Here is a 27,054-nt window from a genome sequence, read left to right as displayed (position 1 = left end):
TGAAGGCAGTTTGAGTTCACATGTAGTAGAGTCTTGCAGGCCATGAAGGCAGTTTAAGTTCATGTGTAATAGAGTCTTGCAGGCCATGAAGGCAGTTTGAGTTCATGTGTAGTAGAGTCTTGCAGGCCGTGAAGGCAGTTTGAGTTCACATGTAGTAGAGTCTTGCAGGCCATGAAGGCAGTTTAAGTTCATGTGTAATAGAGTCTTGCAGGCCATGAAGGCAGTTTAAGTTCACGTGTAATAGAGTCTTGCAGGCCGTGAAGGCAGTTTGAGTTCATGTGTAATAGAGTCTTGCAGGCCATGAAGGCAGTTTGAGTTCACATGTAGTAGAGTCTTGCAGGCCATGAAGGCAGTTTAAGTTCACATGTAGTAGAGTCTTGCAGGCCATGAAGGCAGTTTGAGTTCACATGTAGTAGAGTCTTGCAGGCCGTGAAGGCAGTTTGAGTTCACATGTAGTAGAGTCTTGCAGGCCGTGAAGGCAGTTTGAGTTCACATGTAGTAGAGTCTTGCAGGCCATGAAGGCAGTTTGAGTTCACATGTAGTAGAGTCTTGCAGGCCATGAAGGCAGTTTAAGTTCACATGTAGTAGAGTCTTGCAGGCCGTGAAGGCAGTTTGAGTTCATGTGTAGTAGAGTCTTGCAGGCCGTGAAGGCAGTTTGAGTTCATGTGTAATAGAGTCTTGCAGGCCGTGAAGGCAGTTTGAGTTCATGTGTAGTAGAGTCTTGCAGGCCGTGAAGGCAGTTTGAGTTCATGTGTAGTAGAGTCTTGCAGGCCGTGAAGGCAGTTTAAGTTCATGTGTAGTAGAGTCTTGCAGGCCATGAAGGCAGTTTGAGTTCACATGTAGTAGAGTCTTGCAGGCCATGAAGGCAGTTTGAGTTCACATGTAGTAGAGTCTTGCAGGCCGTGAAGGCAGTTTAAGTTCATGTGTAGTAGAGTCTTGCAGGCCATGAAGGCAGTTTGAGTTCATGTGTAGTAGAGTCTTGCAGGCCGTGAAGGCAGTTTGAGTTCACATGTAGTAGAGTCTTGCAGGCCATGAAGGCAGTTTGAGTTCATGTGTAGTAGAGTCTTGCAGGCCATGAAGGCAGTTTGAGTTCACATGTAGTAGAGTCTTGCAGGCCATGAAGGCAGTTTGAGTTCATGTGTAGTAGAGTCTTGCAGGCCGTGAAGGCAGTTTGAGTTCACATGTAGTAGAGTCTTGCAGGCCATGAAGGCAGTTTAAGTTCATGTGTAATAGAGTCTTGCAGGCCATGAAGGCAGTTTGAGTTCATGTGTAGTAGAGTCTTGCAGGCCGTGAAGGCAGTTTGAGTTCATGTGTAGTAGAGTCTTGCAGGCCGTGAAGGCAGTTTAAGTTCATGTGTAGTAGAGTCTTGCAGGCCGTGAAGGCAGTTTAAGTTCATGTGTAATAGAGTCTTGCAGGCCATGAAGGCAGTTTGAGTTCACATGTAGTAGAGTCTTGCAGGCCATGAAGGCAGTTTGAGTTCATGTGTAGTAGAGTCTTGCAGGCCGTGAAGGCAGTTTGAGTTCACATGTAGTAGAGTCTTGCAGGCCATGAAGGCAGTTTAAGTTCATGTGTAATAGAGTCTTGCAGGCCATGAAGGCAGTTTGAGTTCATGTGTAGTAGAGTCTTGCAGGCCGTGAAGGCAGTTTGAGTTCATGTGTAGTAGAGTCTTGCAGGCCGTGAAGGCAGTTTGAGTTCATGTGTAGTAGAGTCTTGCAGGCCGTGAAGGCAGTTTGAGTTCATGTGTAGTAGAGTCTTGCAGGCCGTGAAGGCAGTTTGAGTTCACGTGTAGTAGAGTCTTGCAGGCCATGAAGGCAGTTTAAGTTCATGTGTAATAGAGTCTTGCAGGCCATGAAGGCAGTTTGAGTTCACATGTAATAGAGTCTTGCAGGCCATGAAGGCAGTTTAAGTTCATGTGTAATAGAGTCTTGCAGGCCGTGAAGGCAGTTTGAGTTCACATGTAGTAGAGTCTTGCAGGCCGTGAAGGCAGTTTAAGTTCATGTGTAATAGAGTCTTGCAGGCCATGAAGGCAGTTTGAGTTCATGTGTAGTAGAGTCTTGCAGGCCATGAAGGCAGTTTGAGTTCATGTGTAGTAGAGTCTTGCAGGCCGTGAAGGCAGTTTGAGTTCACATGTAGTAGAGTCTTGCAGGCCATGAAGGCAGTTTGAGTTCATGTGTAGTAGAGTCTTGCAGGCCATGAAGGCAGTTTGAGTTCACATGTAGTAGAGTCTTGCAGGCCATGAAGGCAGTTTGAGTTCATGTGTAGTAGAGTCTTGCAGGCCGTGAAGGCAGTTTGAGTTCACATGTAGTAGAGTCTTGCAGGCCATGAAGGCAGTTTAAGTTAATGTGTAATAGAGTCTTGCAGGCCATGAAGGCAGTTTGAGTTCATGTGTAGTAGAGTCTTGCAGGCCGTGAAGGCAGTTTGAGTTCATGTGTAGTAGAGTCTTGCAGGCCGTGAAGGCAGTTTGAGTTCATGTGTAGTAGAGTCTTGCAGGCCGTGAAGGCAGTTTGAGTTCATGTGTAGTAGAGTCTTGCAGGCCGTGAAGGCAGTTTGAGTTCACATGTAGTAGAGTCTTGCAGGCCATGAAGGCAGTTTAAGTTCATGTGTAATAGAGTCTTGCAGGCCATGAAGGCAGTTTGAGTTCACATGTAATAGAGTCTTGCAGGCCATGAAGGCAGTTTAAGTTCATGTGTAGTAGAGTCTTGCAGGCCATGAAGGCAGTTTAAGTTCATGTGTAATAGAGTCTTGCAGGCCATGAAGGCAGTTTGAGTTCATGTGTAGTAGAGTCTTGCAGGCCATGAAGGCAGTTTAAGTTCACATGTAGTAGAGTCTTGCAGGCCATGAAGGCAGTTTAAGTTCATGTGTAATAGAGTCTTGCAGGCCATGAAGGCAGTTTGAGTTCATGTGTAGTAGAGTCTTGCAGGCCATGAAGGCAGTTTGAGTTCATGTGTAGTAGAGTCTTGCAGGCCGTGAAGGCAGTTTGAGTTCATGTGTAATAGAGTCTTGCAGGCCGTGAAGGCAGTTTGAGTTCATGTGTAGTAGAGTCTTGCAGGCCGTGAAGGCAGTTTGAGTTCATGTGTAGTAGAGTCTTGCAGGCCGTGAAGGCAGTTTAAGTTCATGTGTAGTAGAGTCTTGCAGGCCATGAAGGCAGTTTGAGTTCACATGTAGTAGAGTCTTGCAGGCCATGAAGGCAGTTTGAGTTCACATGTAGTAGAGTCTTGCAGGCCGTGAAGGCAGTTTAAGTTCATGTGTAGTAGAGTCTTGCAGGCCATGAAGGCAGTTTGAGTTCATGTGTAGTAGAGTCTTGCAGGCCGTGAAGGCAGTTTGAGTTCACATGTAGTAGAGTCTTGCAGGCCATGAAGGCAGTTTGAGTTCATGTGTAGTAGAGTCTTGCAGGCCATGAAGGCAGTTTGAGTTCACATGTAGTAGAGTCTTGCAGGCCATGAAGGCAGTTTGAGTTCATGTGTAGTAGAGTCTTGCAGGCCGTGAAGGCAGTTTGAGTTCACATGTAGTAGAGTCTTGCAGGCCATGAAGGCAGTTTAAGTTCATGTGTAATAGAGTCTTGCAGGCCATGAAGGCAGTTTGAGTTCATGTGTAGTAGAGTCTTGCAGGCCGTGAAGGCAGTTTGAGTTCATGTGTAGTAGAGTCTTGCAGGCCGTGAAGGCAGTTTAAGTTCATGTGTAGTAGAGTCTTGCAGGCCATGAAGGCAGTTTAAGTTCATGTGTAGTAGAGTCTTGCAGGCCGTGAAGGCAGTTTAAGTTCATGTGTAATAGAGTCTTGCAGGCCATGAAGGCAGTTTGAGTTCATGTGTAGTAGAGTCTTGCAGGCCGTGAAGGCAGTTTGAGTTCACATGTAGTAGAGTCTTGCAGGCCGTGAAGGCAGTTTAAGTTCATGTGTAATAGAGTCTTGCAGGCCATGAAGGCAGTTTGAGTTCACATGTAGTAGAGTCTTGCAGGCCGTGAAGGCAGTTTAAGTTCATGTGTAATAGAGTCTTGCAGGCCGTGAAGGCAGTTTGAGTTCACATGTAGTAGAGTCTTGCAGGCCGTGAAGGCAGTTTAAGTTCATGTGTAATAGAGTCTTGCAGGCCATGAAGGCAGTTTGAGTTCATGTGTAGTAGAGTCTTGCAGGCCATGAAGGCAGTTTGAGTTCATGTGTAGTAGAGTCTTGCAGGCCGTGAAGGCAGTTTGAGTTCACATGTAGTAGAGTCTTGCAGGCCATGAAGGCAGTTTGAGTTCATGTGTAGTAGAGTCTTGCAGGCCATGAAGGCAGTTTGAGTTCACATGTAGTAGAGTCTTGCAGGCCATGAAGGCAGTTTGAGTTCATGTGTAGTAGAGTCTTGCAGGCCGTGAAGGCAGTTTGAGTTCACATGTAGTAGAGTCTTGCAGGCCATGAAGGCAGTTTAAGTTCATGTGTAATAGAGTCTTGCAGGCCATGAAGGCAGTTTGAGTTCATGTGTAGTAGAGTCTTGCAGGCCGTGAAGGCAGTTTGAGTTCATGTGTAGTAGAGTCTTGCAGGCCATGAAGGCAGTTTGAGTTCATGTGTAGTAGAGTCTTGCAGGCCGTGAAGGCAGTTTGAGTTCATGTGTAGTAGAGTCTTGCAGGCCGTGAAGGCAGTTTGAGTTCACATGTAGTAGAGTCTTGCAGGCCATGAAGGCAGTTTAAGTTCATGTGTAATAGAGTCTTGCAGGCCATGAAGGCAGTTTGAGTTCATGTGTAGTAGAGTCTTGCAGGCCATGAAGGCAGTTTGAGTTCATGTGTAGTAGAGTCTTGCAGGCCGTGAAGGCAGTTTGAGTTCACATGTAGTAGAGTCTTGCAGGCCATGAAGGCAGTTTGAGTTCATGTGTAGTAGAGTCTTGCAGGCCATGAAGGCAGTTTGAGTTCACATGTAGTAGAGTCTTGCAGGCCATGAAGGCAGTTTGAGTTCATGTGTAGTAGAGTCTTGCAGGCCGTGAAGGCAGTTTGAGTTCACATGTAGTAGAGTCTTGCAGGCCATGAAGGCAGTTTAAGTTAATGTGTAATAGAGTCTTGCAGGCCATGAAGGCAGTTTGAGTTCATGTGTAGTAGAGTCTTGCAGGCCATGAAGGCAGTTTGAGTTCATGTGTAGTAGAGTCTTGCAGGCCGTGAAGGCAGTTTGAGTTCATGTGTAGTAGAGTCTTGCAGGCCGTGAAGGCAGTTTGAGTTCATGTGTAGTAGAGTCTTGCAGGCCGTGAAGGCAGTTTGAGTTCACATGTAGTAGAGTCTTGCAGGCCATGAAGGCAGTTTAAGTTCATGTGTAATAGAGTCTTGCAGGCCATGAAGGCAGTTTGAGTTCACATGTAATAGAGTCTTGCAGGCCATGAAGGCAGTTTAAGTTCATGTGTAGTAGAGTCTTGCAGGCCATGAAGGCAGTTTAAGTTCATGTGTAATAGAGTCTTGCAGGCCATGAAGGCAGTTTGAGTTCATGTGTAGTAGAGTCTTGCAGGCCATGAAGGCAGTTTAAGTTCACATGTAGTAGAGTCTTGCAGGCCATGAAGGCAGTTTAAGTTCATGTGTAATAGAGTCTTGCAGGCCATGAAGGCAGTTTGAGTTCATGTGTAGTAGAGTCTTGCAGGCCATGAAGGCAGTTTAAGTTCATGTGTAATAGAGTCTTGCAGGCCATGAAGGCAGTTTGAGTTCATGTGTAGTAGAGTCTTGCAGGCCATGAAGGCAGTTTGAGTTCATGTGTAGTAGAGTCTTGCAGGCCATGAAGGCAGTTTGAGTTCATGTGTAGTAGAGTCTTGCAGGCCATGAAGGCAGTTTGAGTTCATGTGTAGTAGAGTCTTGCAGGCCATGAAGGCAGTTTAAGTTCACGTGTAATAGAGTCTTGCAGGCCGTGAAGGCAGTTTGAGTTCACATGTAGTAGAGTCTTGCAGGCCATGAAGGCAGTTTAAGTTCATGTGTAGTAGAGTCTTGCAGGCCATGAAGGCAGTTTGAGTTCATGTGTAGTAGAGTCTTGCAGGCCATGGAGGCAGTTTGAGTTCATGTGTAATAGAGTCTTGCAGGCCATGGAGGAGGTGGGAGCAAGGCAGGGGTGTTGTCGTTGTTTGTGTGCGTCTGTCTGCTGTCTATGATCTGTGTATGTTTATATTGCTTGAAAAAATATAACAAATTATTTTAATGTATTTTTAACATTAAATGTTAGTCAAGCCACATCATTAGTGTCAATGAGCCTTCACTACAGGACCTTCATATAAGACTAGTAGCCTATAGATCTGTCATACACTCCTCTCTCACTTGCTTTTCTGTATATGTATTTTGAGCTCTCTGAAACGCACTCCTAGGTTATTTACCTCCTTTCTCCATTCCCCTCCACCTTTTAGAGAAAATCCCCCCTCTTCCTTGTTTCAGAGCCATTTCCTCAAATAATATGAACCCACTACCCGTTTCTGCCTACTCACCTCTGTGACCTCCCTCAAACCCCCTCCCTCTTACTTTCAGCAGTGTAGGCCAGGCCTACATACTCCTGCACACAGTGTGTTTCTTCTCCCCAAGTACCACTGAATTCAACACACACATAACTTCTATCTCTCGCTCTCTTTCTCTCTCTCGCACACATCTCTATAAAGGCCATTCCTCTTTAAGAAACTCTCTCTCTTATTGTAAACGCCTCCGCTCTCGGTAGCCCTCCAACGCATGCCGTACACAGTAACCACACACAGGAACACATTGAGGCTAGACACAAAGCCCTGCTAAAAATACATCACAGAACAGTGGAGGTGTAACAACATTGAAGGCAAAGGTTAGGTTACTGTAAATGACACGACTATGACTTCCCTAGAATAGTGTACAACAATAACAACAGCAACAGCAGAAAATAATCTCTAGTTATCTCAACCCCAATGAATGCCCAAACCATACTGGACATCCCAAAATATGATCCATTTGTTTTGTAGGCTACTTGTAGTAAATCCTCCACCTGGTCAGGATTCATTCTTTGTTACACTTGTAGCCTTCACTTATGTAAATGTATGCAGCAGATGGTTAAAAATTCAGCACAATTGAGGAAGGATATGGATTATTGGACCTCTGTTGGAGTCCCGGTGGATCCGGGTGGATCTCTCTGTCTATCCAGACTGGTCTCATAGACAAAACGTAACATAGTAAATGTAAATCCGGGACACTAAAATTAGCAGTAGTGTGAAGTACTTAAGTAAGAATACTTTAAAGTACTACTTATGTCGTTTTTGGGGGTATCTGTACTTTACTTTATTATTTCTATTTTTGACAACTTTTACTTTTACTCCACTACATTCCTAAAGAAAATATGTACTTTTTACTCCTATTCATTGCATGTTGAATGCTCATGCAGGACAGGATTACAGTCCAATTCCCCCACCAATCATTATACTGTAACTCATTGCCAACCCTACTACCTCTGATCTGGCGGATTCACTCTACACAAATACTGCATTTGTAAATTATGTCTGTGTTGGACCGTGCCCCTGTCTGTGTGAATAAAAAAAAACGAACCTCCACATCTGGCTTCTTCACTTGTATCATCTGAGACCAACCACCTGGACAGCTGATGGAACTGAGGAGTATTTCTGTCTGCAATTAAATGCCTTTTGTGGGGAAAAACTCATTCTGATTGGCTGGTCCAGTCCCCAGTGGGTGGGCCTGGCCCCCAAGTGGGTGGGCCTATCCCCCCCCCCCTCCAGGCCCACACATGATTAGGGCCTAATTAATTAATTTCAATTTACTTATTTCTATATATGAACTGCAACTCAGTAAAATTGTTGCTTTATATTTTTTTATCAGTATATAATACATTGATCAATCAATCAAATGTATTTATAAAGCCCTTCTTACATCAGCTGCACAGAAACCTAGCCTAAAACCCCAAGGTGTAGAAGCACGGTGGCTAGGAAAAACTCCCTAGAAAGGACAGAACCTAGGAAGAAACCTAGAGAGGAACCAATACTTAAATTCACACAGGACACCGGATAAGACAGGAGAAATACTCTGGATATAACAGACTGAACCTAGCCCCCCAACACATAAACTACTGCAGCATAAATACTGGAGACTGAGACAGGAAGGGTCAGGAGACACTGAGGTCCCCTCCAACGATACCCTCGGACATGGCCAAACAAGTAGCATAATCTAGTTGGAATAGGGTCCAGTATGCAGCTTGAAGGTTTAGAGGCCATGATTATTTTCATCAATGTGTCAAGAGATATAGTACTTAAAAAACTTGAGTGTCTCCCTTGATCATAGGTCCTGACAGAGTTGTGCAGACTCAGGACAACTGAGCTTTGGAAGAATACGCAGATTTAAAGAGGAGTCCGTAATTTGCTTTCTAATGATCATGATCTTTTCCTCAAATTAGTTCATGAATTTATCACTGCTGAAGTGAAAGCCATCCTCTCTTGGGGAATGCTGCTCTATTATTTTCCTAAATTAAATTGGAAAAATAGGATGATCAGTGAAGGCTTTCGATACTGCACGGTACTGTCTTTCCAAGCTAGTCGGAAGACTTCCAGTTTGGTGTAGCAGCAGTAAGGGCTCTTCGATTCTGCACGGTACTGTCTTTCCAAGCTAGTCGGAAGACTTCCAGTTTGGTGTAGCAGCAGTAAGGGCTCTTCGATTCTGCACGGTACTGTCTTTCCAAGCTAGTCGGAAGACTTCCAGTTTGGTGTAGCAGCAGTAAGGGCTCTTCGATACTGCACGGTACTGTCTTTCCAAGCTAGTCGGAAGACTTCCAGTTTGGTGTAGCAGCAGTAAGGGCTCTTCGATACTGCACGGTACTGTCTTTCCAAGCTAGTCGGAAGACTTCCAGTTTGGTGTAGCAGCAGTAAGGGCTCTTCGATACTGCACGGTTCTGTCTTTCCAAGCTAGTCGGAAGACTTCCAGTTTGGTGTAGCAGCAGTAAGGGCTCTTCGATACTGCACGGTACTGTCTTTCCAAGCTAGTCGGAAGACTTCCAGTTTGGTGTAGCGCCATTGTTCCAATTTTCTGGAAGCTTGTTTCAGAGCTCGGGTATTTTCTGTGTACCAGGCGATAGGTAGCCTAGTGGTTAGAGCGTTGGACTAGTAACGAAAGGTTGCAAGATCAAATCCCCGAGCTGACAAGGTAAAAATCTGTCGTTCTGCCCCAGAACAAGGCAGTTAACCCACTGTTCCTAGGCCATCATTGAAAATAAGAACAGATTATTTGTTGCGATTGCAAACGTAATAAAATGGTGATCCGATAGTCCAGGATTATGAGGAAAAACATGAAGATCCTTGGAAGTGAGGGATCTAACATTAAGTAGCCCTATTTTGAGGTATCACAATCTCTTTTAATTATGGACGGAATGGAGGAGTTCTTTATTCCAGTGAGATTACTAAGGCGAACACCGCCATGTTAAGTTTTGCCCAACCTGATGTCTTTGAATGACGCACCTGGCAGCGGGAGATTTCCTTCCCAGGAAGTGAGAAATGGAATCAGCGGTAATGTGATTGGAGCACGTGTGTCATCTGCCTTTGATTGGCAGAAAATTGGCTACATGGAATTCAGTTAAATAGCCTTTTATTGCAATGATCAACGAGATAGTCTACTGTAATAAATAGACTACAATTAACGGAATCTCTTTATTATAGGCTATAGAATAATTTGAGAATAAAAATGTAACCACACTCTTGGTGCATTCTAGGTACTTCCTGATGCCTAGCTGGAAAACTTCAGAGGAAAGTCATTCCCCTCACTGTGTGTGTGTGTGGCGTAGGCATGTGTGTAGCAGGGGGTGTCCCTTTATGGGGGTGTCCCTTACACACACACACTTCAGTTCACCAGCTCTTTCCATAGACCAGCTAAAGCACAGTTATAAGGGTGTCTCCATGTAATATGTCTGTTATTTTTATCTTAAGGAATGTTCTTGTGAACATATTTTGCTTCTAAAGAATTTGTTTGATGATCAATATTATATAATTGATTACAGCAGCCAATATCAATTGACTGACTCCTACACTGTGCATGGTTTGGTTTGGGCCCCATTTCATAATCAGGCTTGGGCCTAATTCTCTCAGAGTGAGTTTAGTCCTATGTAGTCCTTCTATATATCACCTCAAGGCCCATCAGACCTCCCCAGTGTGAGAACACATGCTCTGGGCACATCTGTCCTAGGTAGAGAACCTTAAGCTTCCTTTTAAAGACTGAATTTGATTAGAACATTTACTGTTTCTTGCTTTTGGGCCAAGGTGTTGGCCTGTTTTAGAAACATTGGTTTTCCGGTTTTTCTTTCAGTTCAAATTAAGAAAAGCCTGTTTGTGAGAGCTTGTTTGCTTGGAGATCCTTGGGGAGTTGGTTGTTGTTGTTGAGCAGAAAACTCTTTATTTAGGACTGGAGTACATGGGGTCTTTGTGATTGGAGGACAGGGCCTATGTGATTTTTCTCAGTTGGTAAGTGCATGGCGCTAGTAACTCTAGGGTCGTGGCCATGGGTTAGATTCCTTCAGGGATCATGTACATATACTCAAAATGTCATCACTTCCTGTACTGTAAGTCTCTTTGGATAAAAGTATATTTTTCTTATGTCATTTTCTGTAGTTTCTATCCTCTGCAGATGTGTGGGACAGGGAGCTGTTGGAGAAACACAATATCACCCACTTCCTGTCCATCCATGAAACAGCTGCACCCATCCTAAAGAGGAGACCACATCTGTCACGCCTCACCCTGTTACCATGGTGACCAGACCCCTGACCCAGGGCATGTTCAGCAGGACGCAACGTTTTGGAACGTTCAGATAGAATTAGACTATGTAGAACAAACCCGTATATCTAACATGTAGAATAAGGAATCACATCAGCTCTACTCATGGCATTTCTATCTAGAACATTCAAGTACGTATGTTAACTGAACGTGGCCCTGCAGTTAAAGCTTCTAGGTTCACGGCCTCGTGCTGTGTGATAGGCTAGATCAGCAGTGTTACTTGGTCAATCTAGATGCTACCGCCTCACTGTGTGTTATGTTGGTATGGAAGAATATGTGGTTTCAGCAGGCTAATGCAATGAGAAGTAGTAGAGAGCAGTCTAGATCCTACTCTGCTTATATTGTGACCTTCTCAGACTGTCCTTGATCTTGAACAACAAATAGTCACTAGATCCCAGTCGTAGGCCAGCCATGATCTTTCTCTCTCAACTTGATATAACCATGAGTAAAATGGTTACTTTAACAGGGAAAAGGTTATTCTACATTATAAACTGGGTGGTTTAAGCCCTGAATGCTGATTGGCTGAAAGCTGTGGTATATCAGGCCATATACTATGAGTATGACAAAAACAATAATTTTTACTGTTTTAATTACTTTGGTAATCATTTTGTGGTATATGGCCAATTTACCACGGCTCTATCAAGGCACTCCGTGTTGGCCTTATACCACACCCCCTCATGTCTTATCGCATAATTAAACAGTAGGATTATGTCAACTTTTGTGTGTATACTATATACAATAGAGATTTTACGACATCTGTGGAAGAAAACAATACGTAAATAATAATACGTAAATAAACTTTGAGTCAAACGCAACTTACATGGTATAGTATTTATGAACGGATCATGTCAACAACACACACTTCTCTGTTACGACTCCTAAAATAGAAAACTGAAATTGTTGTGAAAGTCAAACTTTCTTATCCCCATTTTCAATTGTTATATGGAAAGTAGTACCGACTTCTGGTATCACTCACAAGACAACGGGGTTCTACAAAAAAGTGATGTAATTGAAGGTGCAGCTGCCAAAACACTTTGAATTTCTGTTTGATTTGATACTGCATGTTAATTATTTAACAGCTTTTCAACTAAATATATGTCATTTCATTTGCAGCTGAATGTGGTCAGTTAGGTATATTGTTATCTGCATTTTCTTATTTTCTATATTTATTCATGACATGAAAGTGTAACTCTATTAAATGTTACTCTGGTTTTTCAGATAGGGCTAAATTCAGATGTTCAAATATGTTTATGAAAGAGCGGGAAATGTGTGTGTGCGTGTGTGTGAGAAAAAAAAGATAGAGAGAGGACCAATCTCAAACTGAGAATGCTAAAATGAGCTGTGTGGTTAGCAACTAGTTTTCATTCAGTGCTGTTGACTGCAGCTGTTTAAGTTGCACAGACTATAACATATTTGTGTACAAACACACATACACATGACATTCAGTTGTACAATTGACAAGGCATCCCCCTTTCCCTATTGCCTCAGAACTTTCATATTTTCTCATTGAAAGCCAGCATGAAAACCACGTCCCGATCTCTGTACACTTTCTCAGTCTGTGACAGCATGTCAGTTAGTTGTTGTGTGTACACTAGTGTGCTTTCACTACTATTACGCTGAAGAGAGAACTTCTAATACAGTATCACGACCCAGTCTGATCAGCCAACAACTTATATTAAAAGCACATGTTAAACACAAAGACTCAAAACAATGCTGCTATTGCCTTTCACTAACCCTTTCTCATCCATAGTTGATGGGCTAAGAATGGCTTATGATATAGTTACAACATAACTAAGAATGGCTTATGATATAGTTACAACAGAACTAAGAATGGCTTATGATATAGTTACAACAGAACTAAGAATGGCTTATGATATAGTTACAACAGAACTAAGAATGGCTTATGATATAGTTAAAACAGAACTATGAATGGTTTATGATATAGTTACAACAGAACTATGAATGGCTTATGATATAGTTAAAACAGAACTATGAATGGCTTATGATATAGTTACAACAGAACTAAGAATGGCTTATGATATAGTTACAACATAACTAAGAATGGCTTATGATATAGTTACAACAGAACTAAGAATGGCTTATGATATAGTTACAACATAACTAAGAATGGCTTATGATATAGTTACAACAGAACTATGAATGGTTTATGATATAGTTACAACAGAACTATGAATGGCTTATGATATAGTTACAACAGAACTATGAATGGCTTATGATATAGTTACAACAGAACTAAGAATGGCTTATGATATAGTTACAACAGAACTAAGAATGGCTTATGATATAGTTACAACAGAACTAAGAATGGTTTATGACAGCTATAACACAGCTAACGTCCCAATCCCACTTACCAATAAATATAACGATAATTACAACCATCAACTATAAATCGTTGGCAAGTCATCACACTATTATAAAATACTTTATCATTGTACCTATCAATCAACTGATGAACAGTCGAGAAGCAATAGCGTAATGACTCAGATGTCTGTTTGTCGTCCTGCAGGCTAATAGCCAGTCAGCTGGGGGGTTTATTTGCATACTCAACAGTCAACGGGTAGATTGACTGATTGATTTCTGGGAAGATGGCTCTGTGGTTTTGGATAGGGTAGAGGTTAGCTCGCAACCTGGTCAAGTTTACATCAGCAATTTTAGAAGAAATTGATTACGCTTATCAATATAAATATGAATCTGATCTTTTTTCATTGCAGTGTGTTTTTCGCCACCCTTTAATTCACTGCACACAGTTTTGGTTAGGATTGTGTGGTAACATGTGGTTATGACCAGGATATCAGCAGTTGCTTTGATGATGATTGGTGTTGACTGTGTTGTATTGTAGTTAACTGTGCTGATTATGATGACTCATTATTGTGATGACCAGTTGAGAAGGTTAATTAGAAAATGTCATAAGGATATTTCTGAATTAATGTTAGCAGAAAGCAGTCCCATCAGTCATCAGTTGTATGCATATACAGTATACATGGTAGGACATCTTCTATAACATTAGACAGTTCCCAGTTCCATAGATACTATAGCTAAATGCATGCGTCCTTCTGTCCGTCGGTGGTGTGTGCACATGCGACTGACTGAACTGTCCTGTTGGAGGACTCCTGCGGCTCAGTCTGTCCCAGAGGGCCGAGGGGTTTTTGCGGAGGTGCAGTCATATCGGGACAGAGTAGTTTCTGCCCGCTGGGGCCATGGGCACACCATCAGCTGTCAGGTGCACATTCACCACACACACACACACACACACACACATACACACACACACACACACACACACACACACACACACACACACACACACACACACACACACACACACACACACACACACACACACACACACACACAGAGAGTTCTAACTATGATGAAGAGCCTTATCACTAGGCAGGTTGGCTAACATTCTGATACATGGCTTATAGCTAAATGTATAATTGGGTCTATTGTTGACTTGTGTTGTTCAGCTCGTCATTCTCCTCTGTCTGCTGCTGATGCCTCCAAACAAAGCCTGTAAGTGTGTGTTCTGTGTGTGTGTGCTCACGCTCGTGTGTGCATAATGTGCGTGGGTGGTTTACATATACATTACGTTTATTACAGTATAACCCCTAAACGGTTTACATTAAACCAAACTCAAAGTTTGGGTTTCTATCTCCTTTCCGTCCCCAGAAACCAGTTCTTTAAGGACCGCATCATATTCATCCACGAGTCCAGCCTCAAAGGGAAGCGATGCCTGGTTCGCTGGTATTTTAATATATGAATGATGATTGATGTACTGTATTGATGACTTGATCATTCATTGATTGACTGATGTGTTCCCAGTGTGGCAGGTGTTTCCTGTAGTGTTGCATTGGTGGTGGTGTACATCATGACTGTTACTGGGCGGGGCTGGGTGGCATCGTTATCTGCGGTGAGCGTGGTGCAGCCGTGTGCTTTGTGTGTATTGTTAGATATTACTTGTTAGTTATTACTGCACTGTTGGCGCTAGAAACACAAGCATTTCACTATACCCGCAATAACATCTACGAAACACGTGTATGTGACAAATAACACATTTGACATTGTGTTCCTACACCAGCTAGAGGACTAGCTGGTCAGAGTCAACAGGTCTTTTCTCTCTTTCTTCTCTCTTTCCCTCACCTATTGAGCCTTCACTATCCTCCTCTCATCTTTATCTCTCTCTCACCTTCCCGAGTGTTGACTGTCCTCCACTCTCCCTGGTTCTTCTCTCTATCAATCTCCACCTCGTGGTCTCTCTCTGCTTCCTTTCAACTATCCATCTCTTGAGACTCGTCCTTTCTTGTGACACTCTTTCCTTCTGTCTCTCTCTCTCTGTTCTCAGTGTACAGTGCCTTAAGAAAGTATTCAGACCCCTTGACTTTTTCCACGTTTTGTTACGTTATGAAGTTATTCTAAAATGGATTAAATTGTTTCCCCCCCTCATTAATGTCACGCCCTGACCTTAGTTATCTTAGTTTTCTTTATTATTTGGTTAGGTCAGGGTGTGACGAGGGTGCTTTGTTTAGTTTTTGTATTGTTTAGGGTTTTTTGTATGTTTAGGGTTTTTTGTATGTCTAGGGGTTTTTGTATTGTCTAGGGTTTTTTTGTATGTCTAGGGGTTTTCTAGTCTAGGTGTTTATATGTCTATGGTTGCCTAGATTGGTTCTCAATCAGAGGCAGCTGTTTATCGATGTCTCTGATTGGGGACCATATTTAGGTAGCCATATTCCTTGGGTATTTTGTGGGTTGTTATTCTATGTTTAGTTGCCTGTCTGCACTAGCCATATTAGCTTCACTGTTTGTTTTGTTGTTTTGTATGTTCAGTTTTCTTTCTTTCATTAAAGATGTACACTTACCACGCTGCGCCTTGGTCTCCTCCATATGACGACCGTGACAATTAATCTACAAACAATACCCCATAATAACAAAGCAAAAGGTATAAAAAAATACCCTTTACTCAGTACTTTGTTGAAGAACCTTCGGCAGCGATTACAGTCTACAGGGTTTAAGTCCGGGCTCTGGCTGGGCCACTCAAGGACATTCAGAGACTTGTCCTGAAGCCACTCCTGTGTTGTCTTGGCTGTGTGCTTAGGGTCGTTGTCCTGTTGGAAGGTGAACATTCACCCCAGTCTGATGTACTGAGTGCTCTGGAGCAGGTTTTCATCAATGATCTCTCTGTACTTTGCTCCGTTCATCTTTCCCTGGATCCTGACTAGTCAATCTTGGTTTCATCAGATCAGATAATATTGTTTCTCATGGTCTGAGAGTTCTTTAGGTGCCTTTTGACACAGGTCATTCGGGCTGTCGTGTGCACTTTACTGAGGAGTGGCTTCTGTCTGGCCACCATCAAGGACTGATTGGTAGAGTGCTACAGAGATGGTTGTCCTTCTGGAAGGTTCTCACATCTCTACAGGGGAACTCTGGAGCTCTGTCAGAGTGACCATCAGGTTCTTGGTCAACTCCCTGACCAAGGCCCTTCTCCCCTGATTGCTCAGTTTGGCCCAGCAGCCAGCTCTAGGAAGAGTCTTGGTGGTTCCAAACTTCTTCCATTTAAGAATGATGGAGGCCACTGTGTTCTTGGGGAGCTTCAACGCTGCAGAATGTTTTTGTTACCCATTCCCATATCTGTGCCTCAAAACAATCTACGGACAATTCCTTCGACCTCATGGCTTAGTTTTTGCTCTGACATGCACTGTCAACTTTGGGCTCTTATATAGACAGGTATGTGCCTTTCCAAAGCATGTCCAATCAATTGAATTTACCACAGGTGGACACCAATCAATTTGTAGAAACATCTCAAGGATGATCAATGGTAATGCACCTGAGCTCAATTATGAGTCTCATAGCAAGGGTCTGAATACTTATGTAAATAAGTTATTTCTGTTTTTATTTTTAATAAATGTGCAAACATTTTTAAAAAAAATCTGTTTTCGCTTTGTCATTCTGGGGTATCGTGTGTAGATTGATGAGGAACAAAAATTTATTTAATCCATAAAGCTGTAATGTAACAAAATGTAGAAAAAGTCAAGGGGTCTGAATACTTTCCGGATGCGGTGTAGGTTATGGTTTAAGGACAGGTACGAGAAGAACCCTTTCAACGGTGAAGAGGAGATTGGAGCCCTTCTGTTGCCAAAGTCTCAGACCATCAGTGACTCCATAGCAACGGCCACGGCACCAGCAACACATGACCCCATGTCTCCAGCCAGACACCTGTCACTCACGCAACGCCCAGCCAATCCCTTTGTCTCACTGCATAGATATGAGCTGGACTTGAGTTCCATATTCACAGTCAACCAACTTTAAATCGACCAACTTTGCTGGAGGCAAATGTGCAAAATTCTAAGTTGTCAAAAATATGATATGGTATATGGATATGATATGTTTGCAAATGTGAATGCTGCCACAAGGGGATTTCTCAGTGGTCCCTGTGTGTGATTGGGGTCTTCTTCGACATGGGCTCCTTTCCCCCTAACTGTCACAGCAACATGGAAGAGCAATCCATCTGACAGCACAGCAAACATACTTTACTACAGGCTAAATGTAATCCACACCAAGACACAGGTACTCCTCTCATTTGATCATCTCCTTCACCCCCCTCCATACACACGCTCCTCTTTCTGTGAGTGTTGTGTGGGTTTGTGTGTGTGCTTTGTGTGTGATTATTATATGAAACTCAGCACTGCATCTTTATAGACCAACATCATTTTGATTGTATGTATATTCAAGATAGTTTTTTATTGACCATTCTGACATATTATTTAAAAAGAAACAAAACGTGTCTACTGTTTTCAAGTGGTATATGACTTTGCAAGCTCAGCTACATTTCAATTTGTTCTCCACAGGAAGGCAATATTCTTTATCACAATCACAAGCCCATGACTTTAGTATTTACAATGATTATACCTAGGCTACTTACTTTTTTTGCAATATGCCTTAGTTGAAGAATTAGGCACCCAGCATGCTTCTTACATATTCAGGCTTATTTGAGATCAAGTTTTCCCAATCCTTGAGGCTATATCAATTGCACTTCTTGGACAGGGAATTAGGCCAACCGATTTGTATCATGAGCATAAAATATCAGTGGCAGGATGTATGCTTGATTTGTATCATGAACATAAAATATCACTGGCAGGATGTATGCTTATATTTAGCCCATTACATGGGTTTATATAACTTCAAAGAATTGTTTTGCTCTCTACTACGGTGAATAGATTTTCCCACTTTCCAGGATTGCGGGTGTCGGGTGAGGACTTCCCCCTGCTGTTTACGGGAGGCTTGCGCAGATAAGGTTCACAGAACGTAGCAGGTGCACATCTCTCTACTCGCCCCGCCCACTCCACAACTATGATTTAAGTTAAGTTGTCACGCTGCATTATGATCTTTCGAGACTGATTGATTTCAAAACTCAAAGGGGTTTCGAGTTTCAGAGGTAAGTCATGGACACTTGCTCTGCTCCCTCTAAAACATATAGGCTACCTGCAGCAAAAGATAAGTTCACATCCAATTAAACTTTTTAAAAAGTGAATGTAGCCCATTCTTTAATTATTTTAATAAAATGTACATAATTGATCTGCAAGTTTACGCAAGCAATTTGACATTAAAAAATCTAGCCATAATATTTTTGCAGACATTTTTAGGAAAATGTATGTGTGCTGGATCATTTGGATACTAAATATCTGAGTACTTGTCTACAGTGTCTCTTGGCTAGAGATGAATCCGGATTCGGACTACGGCATGTCTACAATGAGCTGTGGAAACGGGAAGCTCCGCTCGTGGCTGATCGAGCAGGTTGACACCGGGAAGTACGCAGGCCTCGTGTGGGAGAACGACGACAAGAGCATCTTCAGGATACCGTGGAAGCACGCAGGCAAGCAGGACTACAACCGGGACGAGGATGCCGCTCTCTTCAAGGTACTGTATGATACGGGGCCTCAACGGAATGTCTCTCAACTGTTGCATTTACGCACTGCATTTGTTAGAGATGTGTATTATACACTTGACCAAAATATTGGACATTTAGTTGTGTTGGTTGCAAACAGAACTATTAGACTAATGATGAGTTCAGTTCGTGCGCTTTGGGTAGGTTGTGCCAAATCCCAGAAGCACAGGACTTGTCTCACAACTCATTCACAACTGCACCGGTGATTCGTTACCCATATCTCACGGCTCAGTTTTGTGTGACATTCCTGCAGGCTTGGGCGCTGTTTAAGGGCAAGTTTCGTGAGGGCATCGACAAACCTGACCCGCCAACGTGGAAGACGCGCCTGCGGTGCGCACTCAACAAAAGTAACGACTTCGAAGAGCTCGTGGAAAAGAGTCAACTGGACATCTCAGACCCCTACAAAGTCTACCGGATCATACCCGAGGGCGCCAAGAGACGTCAGTATAATTATATTCTATCAATTCTATCAATTCTATCAATTCTACCCAGTATTCTATACATTTAAGTGGCATTCCAATACATGCAATAAACGGTAGTTGTATGAATGAAAATGATGAAAACAGGTTATCAAAGTTATAAAATCAACTTCTTGTTTTTATCATATACTGTACACCACCATTCAGTAGGAAACAGAGATGCCACCCACTCACTGAATGCCCCGATGTGTTTTTTGTAAGGGGGGGGGGGGGGGGGGGGGGGGGTGATTGGGTTTTGATAGGGTTTGATAGGGGCCAGTGAGTTCTGTACAAATACACATCAGTATGCTGGATAATCAGGCTGCCAAACCACAAGACACTGTGAATTAGTTACAGCCAACTGTAGGATAAAGTCCTGATTATACTTGTGCATGTGTAATAATGAAGGTATTATTCTCTCATGAACTTTGAGAGCGCAATGAATGTGTGTGTGTCTGTGTTTTGTTTCAATTATTCCTCCTGTGTAACAGATTTCTTGCTATCAGGATCCAAACAGGAGGATGGTGGCAGCCCGCAGACTCCCCCGAGTTATCCCATGCACCCCTCCTACCCCGCCCTACAGACTCAGGTAACTATTACAAGGGTGTGTGTGTGTGTGTGTGTGTGTGTGTGTGCGCGTGTGTGCGTGTGTGTGTGTGCAGTGTTGGGGAAGATATTCAGAAATATAGTTAACCACTTACTTCACACTGGAAGAAGTTAAGCTACACTAAAGCTCCCCTTAAGAAACATATAGTTTAACTAAAGTTACTGTGAAAAAGTAGTTCACTACATCAAAACTAAAAGTCAAATGGCATAGAATACAGATTGCAAGACAGATCACTCTGGAGACAGATATTAACAGAATGTGTCATTTAGCCTATTTAACACAAACTGGGTTTAAAGTGAGAATTAGCCATGTCTGATGCCAAAAAAGAAAGGAAATTCTCTACTTCACCCATCTTTTCTTTTTGCAAAAAAAGTTGTGTGTAGTTCCAGTAGTTAGCTACATGGCAAAAAAAGTTGTGTGTAGTTCCAGTAGTTAGCTACACAGCTACATGGCAAAAAAAGTAATTAACTACTAAAAACATTATCTAGATTTGAATTAGATTTCAACTACCACCAAGCTACTACTAGATAAATTACTAGTTGAACTACATGTAGTTCACTACTCCCAACACTGCGTGTGTGTGTGTGTGTGTGTGTGTGTGTGTGTGTGCGAGAGAGAGAGAGAGAGCGAGACAGCTGCACAAATCTCTGTCTCTATGTGTGCAGATGTGATGGTTGACTGAGAGGTATCTCCCTGTCTCTATGTGTGTAGGTGTCTGGGTACATGTCCAGTGCAGAGCGAGGCTGGATGAGGGACTATCTTCCAGAGCAGACCTCGCTCCCTGAGCTGCCCTATGCCCAGTGTTCCTACCCCTCACGCAGCCTACCCTGGGCCCAGGGCCCCAGCATGGACAACGGTAGGCCCAATACCACAGCATCCATGTTTGTTTGTATGAGAGAATGTAATTTAGGGTGTGTAGATGTGTAGTCAGAATCACCTTTATTCACCAAATACATTTGCATGTACAGGAATTTGACTTGGTGAATTGGTGCAGCCACAATAAACAGGATATACAGACAACATACTGTATGTAGAAGCAGAGTTTACACAAATCCATGTGGTATGTACACTATGTACTGTACACACTATGCACGCTAAGAACTACAAGCTACACTATAAACACTAAGTTACATTATAAATGATGAATGTAGAGATGTATAAATAAATCAACTATTTTTTTACAGGATGATGTGCGGTGGGGGAAATATGTAAATGAAAGAGTCGGGATATGAGTGTGTGCAGAGAGTGTAAAGAGCAATTTTCCGTTCTAGGACGATAGACTATGCACTATGAATTAGAAAATGTATCGTGGACCAGGTGGCCCAGTTGGTGAGGGTCAACCAGCTATTCAGGCGGTGGGAGTTATGTTCACATGGGCCTACATACTAACTTGACATTGCTCAAATAACTTGCTTTTCACGTGATTGTCGATTCGACCCATGATATTTGTGTGTATGCTGTTCTGTGTGTTGGAATAAGTGCCTTTATTCAGGTACTGTCTCTCTGTGTTTGCAGGGTACCAGATCACAGGGTCCTTCTACACCTACCCTACTGATGGCCAGCCCTCCCCCTTCACACTGGACACCAGCATGAGATCAGCCGAGGCCCTCTCAGGTACAATATACAGTGTACACACACACTTATTTACTTCACGTATGACTTGCCAATAATATATTTTGTTCCACGTAATTGGTATTATATTGTGTTAGCTCTGACCATTACTCCCTCCTCCACCCCAGATATGCGGTTACATGTGTCAGTGTTCTACCGGGACTCATTGTGGAGGGAGGTGACCACCTCTAGTCCAGAGGGCTGTCGCATAACTCCCTGCTCCCCAGACGACAAGCTGTATTCCCCCACTGGAGGTCCAGACCTGGTGCCCCTACCCCTGGACAGCCTCCCAGCCCTGGGGAGGGGGGAGGAGTGCCCCCCCAGCCCCCCTGGTGGTACCCTGGAGAGGGGCGTGCTGCTATGGATGGCCCCAGATGGTCTCTACGCTCGGCGGCTGTGCCAGGAGAGAGTGTTCTGGGAGGGAGGGTTATCGCCCTACGGAGATAAACCCAACAAGCTGGAGAGAGAACACACCTGTAAACTACTGCACACACAGGACTACTTTGCAGGTGAGTTAACGTACACTGCAAGCAGGCAGGCGGGCATGCACCCACACACGTGTCACATTCACTGGCAAACCAAACCACTCTCTGTTGTCATGCTGTTTCCTGGTCATGGACAGGAAGCAGATACGTCCTCATTTCCTTGAAATATGATGAGAATGCCTCCATAATCCCCAACACACACTTTTAAGAATGACACATGACACACAGTAGTGACCTCATCCCCACCCACCTACCACAGATGTGTTCAGCCTGATTGGTCTAATTTGCATATAGAACCAGGGGTTTCCATCCAGTCACACAACCTCTAAAGTCACCACCACACCAGCTCATAAGAATTCCCTTTGACCAAAATGTATTAACCCTTTATCGACCCAATGTCCCCTCCCTGCGAACCTATCTATATACACAACCCTACCCTCTATCCTATTTCTCCCTGTTTGTCTCAGAGCTGCAGGGCTATTCCCTCCATGTCTCTCCTCTGTATCTAATCTAACCATTTCCACCTCACCTCCCTCCCTCCCTGTTTGTCTCAGAGCTACAGGGCTATTCCCTCCATGTCTCTCCTCTGTATCTAATCTAACCATTTCCACCTCACCTCCCTCCCTCCCTGTTTGTCTCAGAGCTACAGGGCTATTCCCTCCATGTCTCTCCTCTGTATCTAATCTAACCATTTCCACCTCACCTCCCTCCCTCCCTGTTTGTCTCAGAGCTGCAGGGCTATGCAATCCATGCCTTTCCTCTTTACCTAACTTAACCATCTAGACCCTATTAACCACTTATTTCTCGCTGTCTACCAGAGCTGCAGGGCTATGCCCTCCATGGCCGGCCGCCTCCACGTCTCCAGGTGCTGCTGAGTTTTGGAGACGAATGTCTGGACCCACAGAGACAGAGGAGGACCCTCACTGTACAGGTACGGTATATAACTATCACCTAATATTAATATGACCTCTACTACCTGTATTCAGCCACTCTCTCTACTTTATCCAAACCCCATCCCCTAATCCTGGCCCTCTCTCCACCCCCTAACATCCCTCCATTCTACTAAAATCAAACTGTATTTGTCACATGCTTCGTAAACAATAGGTGTAGACCAGTGGTATAAAGTACATAAGTAAAAATACTTTAAAGTACATCTTAAGTCGTTTTTTGGGGGTAGATGTACTTTACTTTTTATATTTTTTTGACAACTTTCACTTTTACTTCACTACATTCCTAAAGAAAATAATGTACTTTTTACAGCATACATTTCCCTGACACTCAAAAGTACTCGTGATGAATGCTTAGCAGGACAGGAAAATGGTCCAATTGACGCACTTATCAAGATAACACGTGGCATCCCTACTGACTCTGACTCACTAAACACAAATGCATCATTTGTAAATGACGTCTGAGTGTTGGGGTGTGCCCCTGGCTATCTGTAAATGATGTCTGAGTGTTGGGGTGTGCCCCTGGCTATCTGTAAATGATGTCTGAGTGTTGGGGTGTGCCCCTGGCTATCTGTAAATGATGTCTGAGTGTTGGGGTGTGCCCCTGGCTATCTGTAAATTATGTCTGAGTGTTGGGGTGTGCCCCTGGCTATCTGTAAATTATGTCTGAGTGTTGGGGTGTGCCCCTGGCTATCTGTAAATGATATCTGAGTGTTGGGGTGTGCCCCTGGCTATCTGTAAATTATATCTGAGTGTTGGGGTGTGCCCCTGGCTATCTGTAAATGATGTCTGAGTGTTGGGGTGTGCCCCTGGCTATCTGTAAATGATGTCTGAGTGTTGGGGTGTGCCCCATGGCTATCTGTAAATGATGTCTGAGTGTTGGGGTGTGCCCCTGGCTATCTGTAAATGATGTCTGAGTGTTGGGGTGTGCCCCTGGCTATCTGTAAATGATGTCTGAGTGTTGGGGTGTGCCCCTGGCTATCTGTAAATGATATCTGAGTGTTGGGGTGTGCCCCTGGCTATCTGTAAATGATATCTGAGTGTTGGGGTGTGCCCCTGGCTATCTGTAAATGATGTCTGAGTGTTGGGGTGTGCCCCTGGCTATCTGTAAATTATGTCTGAGTGTTGGGGTGTCCCCCTGGCTATCTGTAAATGATGTCTGAGTGTTGGGGTGTGCCCCTGGCTATCTGTAAATGATGTCTGAGTGTTGGGGTGTGCCCCTGGCTATCTGTAAATTATGTCTGAGTGTTGGGGTGTGCCCCTGGCTATCTGTAAATGATGTCTGAGTGTTGGGGTGTGCCCCTGGCTATCTGTAAATGATATCTGAGTGTTGGGGTGTGCCCCTGGCTATCTGTAAATTATATCTGAGTGTTGGGGTGTGCCCCTGGCTATCTGTAAATGATGTCTGAGTGTTGGGGTGTGCCCCTGGCTATCTGTAAATGATGTCTGAGTGTTGGGGTGTGCCCCTGGCTATCTGTAAATGATGTCTGAGTGTTGGGGTGTGCCCCTGGCTATCTGTAAATTATATCTGAGTGTTGGGGTGTGCCCCTGGCTATCTGTAAATGATGTCTGAGTGTTGGGGTGTGCCCCTGGCTATCTGTAAATGATGTCTGAGTGTTGGGGTGTGCCCCTGGCTATCTGTAAATGATGTCTGAGTGTTGGGGTGTGCCCCTGGCTATCTGTAAATGATGTCTGAGTGTTGGGGTGTGCCCCTGGCTATCTGTAAATGATGTCTGAGTGTTGGGGTGTGCCCCTGGCTATCTGTAAATGATGTCTGAGTGTTGGGGTGTGCACAAAACAAGAAAATGGGTGTCGTCTGCTTTGCTTAATATAAGGCTTTTGAAATGATTTCTATTTCTACTTTGATACTTAAGTATATTTTAGAGCTGACATTTACTTTTGATACTTAAGTATATTTAGAACCAAATACTTTTGGACTTTTACTAAAGTAGTATTTTACTGGGTGACTTTCACTTTTACTTGAGGAACTTTCTATTAAGAGATCTATAATTTTACTCAAGTATGACAGTTGGGTACTTTTTCCATCACTGCTGTAGACTAACAGGGAAACACTTACTTACGGGCCCTTCCCAACAATGCAGAGAGAAGAAAGGTTTCATTTTCACTGCTCTGATGACAGGTAATTGTCTACCCTAATACAGGAGCAATAAAGGCCTAGTGCACCATTTTTTTGTTAAATATACAGTACCAGTCAAAAGTTTGGACAACCTACTCATTCAATTTTCTTTATTTGTACTGTTTTCTACATTGTAGAATAATAGTAAAGACATCAAAACTATGAAATTACACATATGGAATCATGTACAGTGTTATATGTGTTATTTCATAGTTTTGATGTCTTTACTATTATTCTACAATGTAGAAAATAGTACAAATAAAAACCGTTGAATGAGTAGGTGTGTCCAAACTTTTGACTGGTACTGTACATACACTACCGTTCAAAAGTTATAACACGAAATTGATCAGAAATACAGTGTAGACATTGTTAATGTTGTAAATGACTATTGTAGCTAGAAACGGCTGATTTTAATGGAATATCTACATAGTCGTACACAGGCCCTTTATCAGCAACCATCACTCCTGTGTTCCAATGGCATGTTGTGTTTGCTAATCCAAGTTTGTCATTTTAAAAGGCTAATTGATCATGAGAAAACCCTTTTGAAATGATGTTAGCATGGCTGAAAACTGTTGTTCAACTTTTGAATGGTAATGTATAAATTTAGTAAAAAACATTTTTCGGGGGGATATTTATCAGGGGTTGCTGCAGCTCCCTCAGCGCCCCTACGCCCCGTGGCTATGCCTCAATACCACCGGCTCCCAGTGACACCAGTACTGATCCCTGCTGTTCCCCTCCGCCCCTGCAGGTGGAGCCCATGTTTGCCAGGCAACTCCTATACTACACCCAGCACCAGCAGACCAGCGGACACTACTACCGCAGCTACGACCTCTCCCTCCCAGGGGTCACGGAACACAGCATGACACCTGCTTTAACCGAGGACTACCAGAGGGTCATCACGCATCACCATAGCAACACCCTGCAGGACTGACATATTTGGCCAGCTCTGATCACAGTCAGACTGCGGTGCAGGATATGGGGAGAGGAGGAGATGGGAGAAAGCCTGGGGAGAGGAGGAGAGTCGTTTCCCTGTACTCTGGATCCCAGATTTCACTCAAAGCCGAAGCAGAACTATGCCACTCCAATCCAAGACAAACTGAACCAAGCCAGGTTGAACTGAACCAAGCCAGGCCAGACTGAATTGAACCAAGCCAGGCTATGGAGGAACATACCCCGGGACCACTGAAGAGATTGTAACAGATAGTTGTATATTGTAGATGTGTTTGTGTGTTGTAAGGACTCAAGGGAATCAATGTTCCAAATTTTCTTTGGAACAAACTTGATTTTAACAACTCAGGGAGCCGTCCTTTAGCCGTAGAGACTCAAACTTGATTGACATTTTGTGTTTCAACGTCCACTTTCTGACAGAAAATAACTGACAGCTGTAGTGATTGTATTGACATGTTTTTTTATGTGCTTAATTGTGTTTGCTCAATTTCTTCTGTAACTATGTTAGACATTTTACTTGACTACTGTTGCTACTACTGTATGTAGATTTCCCAGCATCAATACTGAATAATAGGGAATACTGTAATAGAGATGACCAAAGACGGCCTCTGAGATTGAACCACACTGAAACACTGACTAGCATGCTGAATCTTCGATAAACTCAGTGAGATTGGACCACAATGAAACACTGACTAGCATGCTGAATCTTCGATAAACTCAGTGAGATTGGACCACACTGAAACACTGACTAGCATGCTGAATCTTCGATAAACTCAGTGAGATTGGACCACACTGAAACACTGACTAGCATGCTGAATCTTCGATAAACTCAGTGAGATTGAACCACACTGAAACACTGACTAGCATGCTGAATCTTCGATAAACTCAGTGAGTTTGGACCACACTGAAACACTGACTAGCATGCTGAATCTTCGATAAACTCAGTGAGATTGGACCACACTGAAACACTGACTAGCATGCTGAATCTTCGATAAACTCAGTGAGATTGGACCACACTGAAACACTGACTAGCATGCTGAATCTTCGATAAACTCAGTGAGATTGGACCACACTGAAACACTGACTAGCATGCTGAACCCTTCAATAAGCTCAGTCTGTCATACATACGGAACATGTTCTGTAATAGAAAAATAAAAAATTGTACCAACGCAAAAATTGTGCATTTTTTGAGACATACA

The 27,054-nt window shown here is 43.3% G+C and overlaps 1 protein-coding gene across 1 annotated transcript; it reads left to right on the top strand.

Annotated features, from left to right (window-relative positions):
* Positions 1–18,116: 18,116 nt before the first annotated feature.
* On the top strand, positions 18,117–27,031 carry LOC110524663 (interferon regulatory factor 4). Its single transcript, XM_036978543.1, has 9 exons — positions 18,117–18,152; positions 18,418–18,634; positions 18,916–19,102; positions 19,612–19,709; positions 20,439–20,583; positions 21,243–21,341; positions 21,467–21,847; positions 22,642–22,754; positions 25,656–27,031. Exons 2-9 carry the CDS (start codon positions 18,434–18,436, stop codon positions 25,836–25,838), a joined length of 1,407 nt encoding a protein of 468 aa, XP_036834438.1. The 5' UTR covers positions 18,117–18,152; positions 18,418–18,433; the 3' UTR covers positions 25,839–27,031.
* Positions 27,032–27,054: the final 23 nt, after the last annotated feature.

This window comes from Oncorhynchus mykiss, chromosome 5 (genome assembly GCF_013265735.2).
Source record: "Oncorhynchus mykiss isolate Arlee chromosome 5, USDA_OmykA_1.1, whole genome shotgun sequence".
NCBI classification, from domain to species: Eukaryota; Metazoa; Chordata; class Actinopteri; order Salmoniformes; family Salmonidae; genus Oncorhynchus; species Oncorhynchus mykiss.
This window is presented reverse-complemented; position numbering and strand designations above follow the sequence as displayed.

Bases quoted from the DNA above. Each gene is read 5' to 3' on its own strand.
- LOC110524663 (XM_036978543.1), top strand. From the start codon at position 18,434: ATGAATCCGGATTCGGACTACGGCATGTCTACAATGAGCTGTGGAAAC. The intron at 19,103-19,611 runs GTCAGTATAATT...CCTGTGTAACAG, and splicing joins ACCCGAGGGCGCCAAGAGAC to ATTTCTTGCTATCAGGATCC. The intron at 19,710-20,438 runs GTAACTATTACA...CTATGTGTGTAG, and splicing joins ACCCCGCCCTACAGACTCAG to GTGTCTGGGTACATGTCCAG.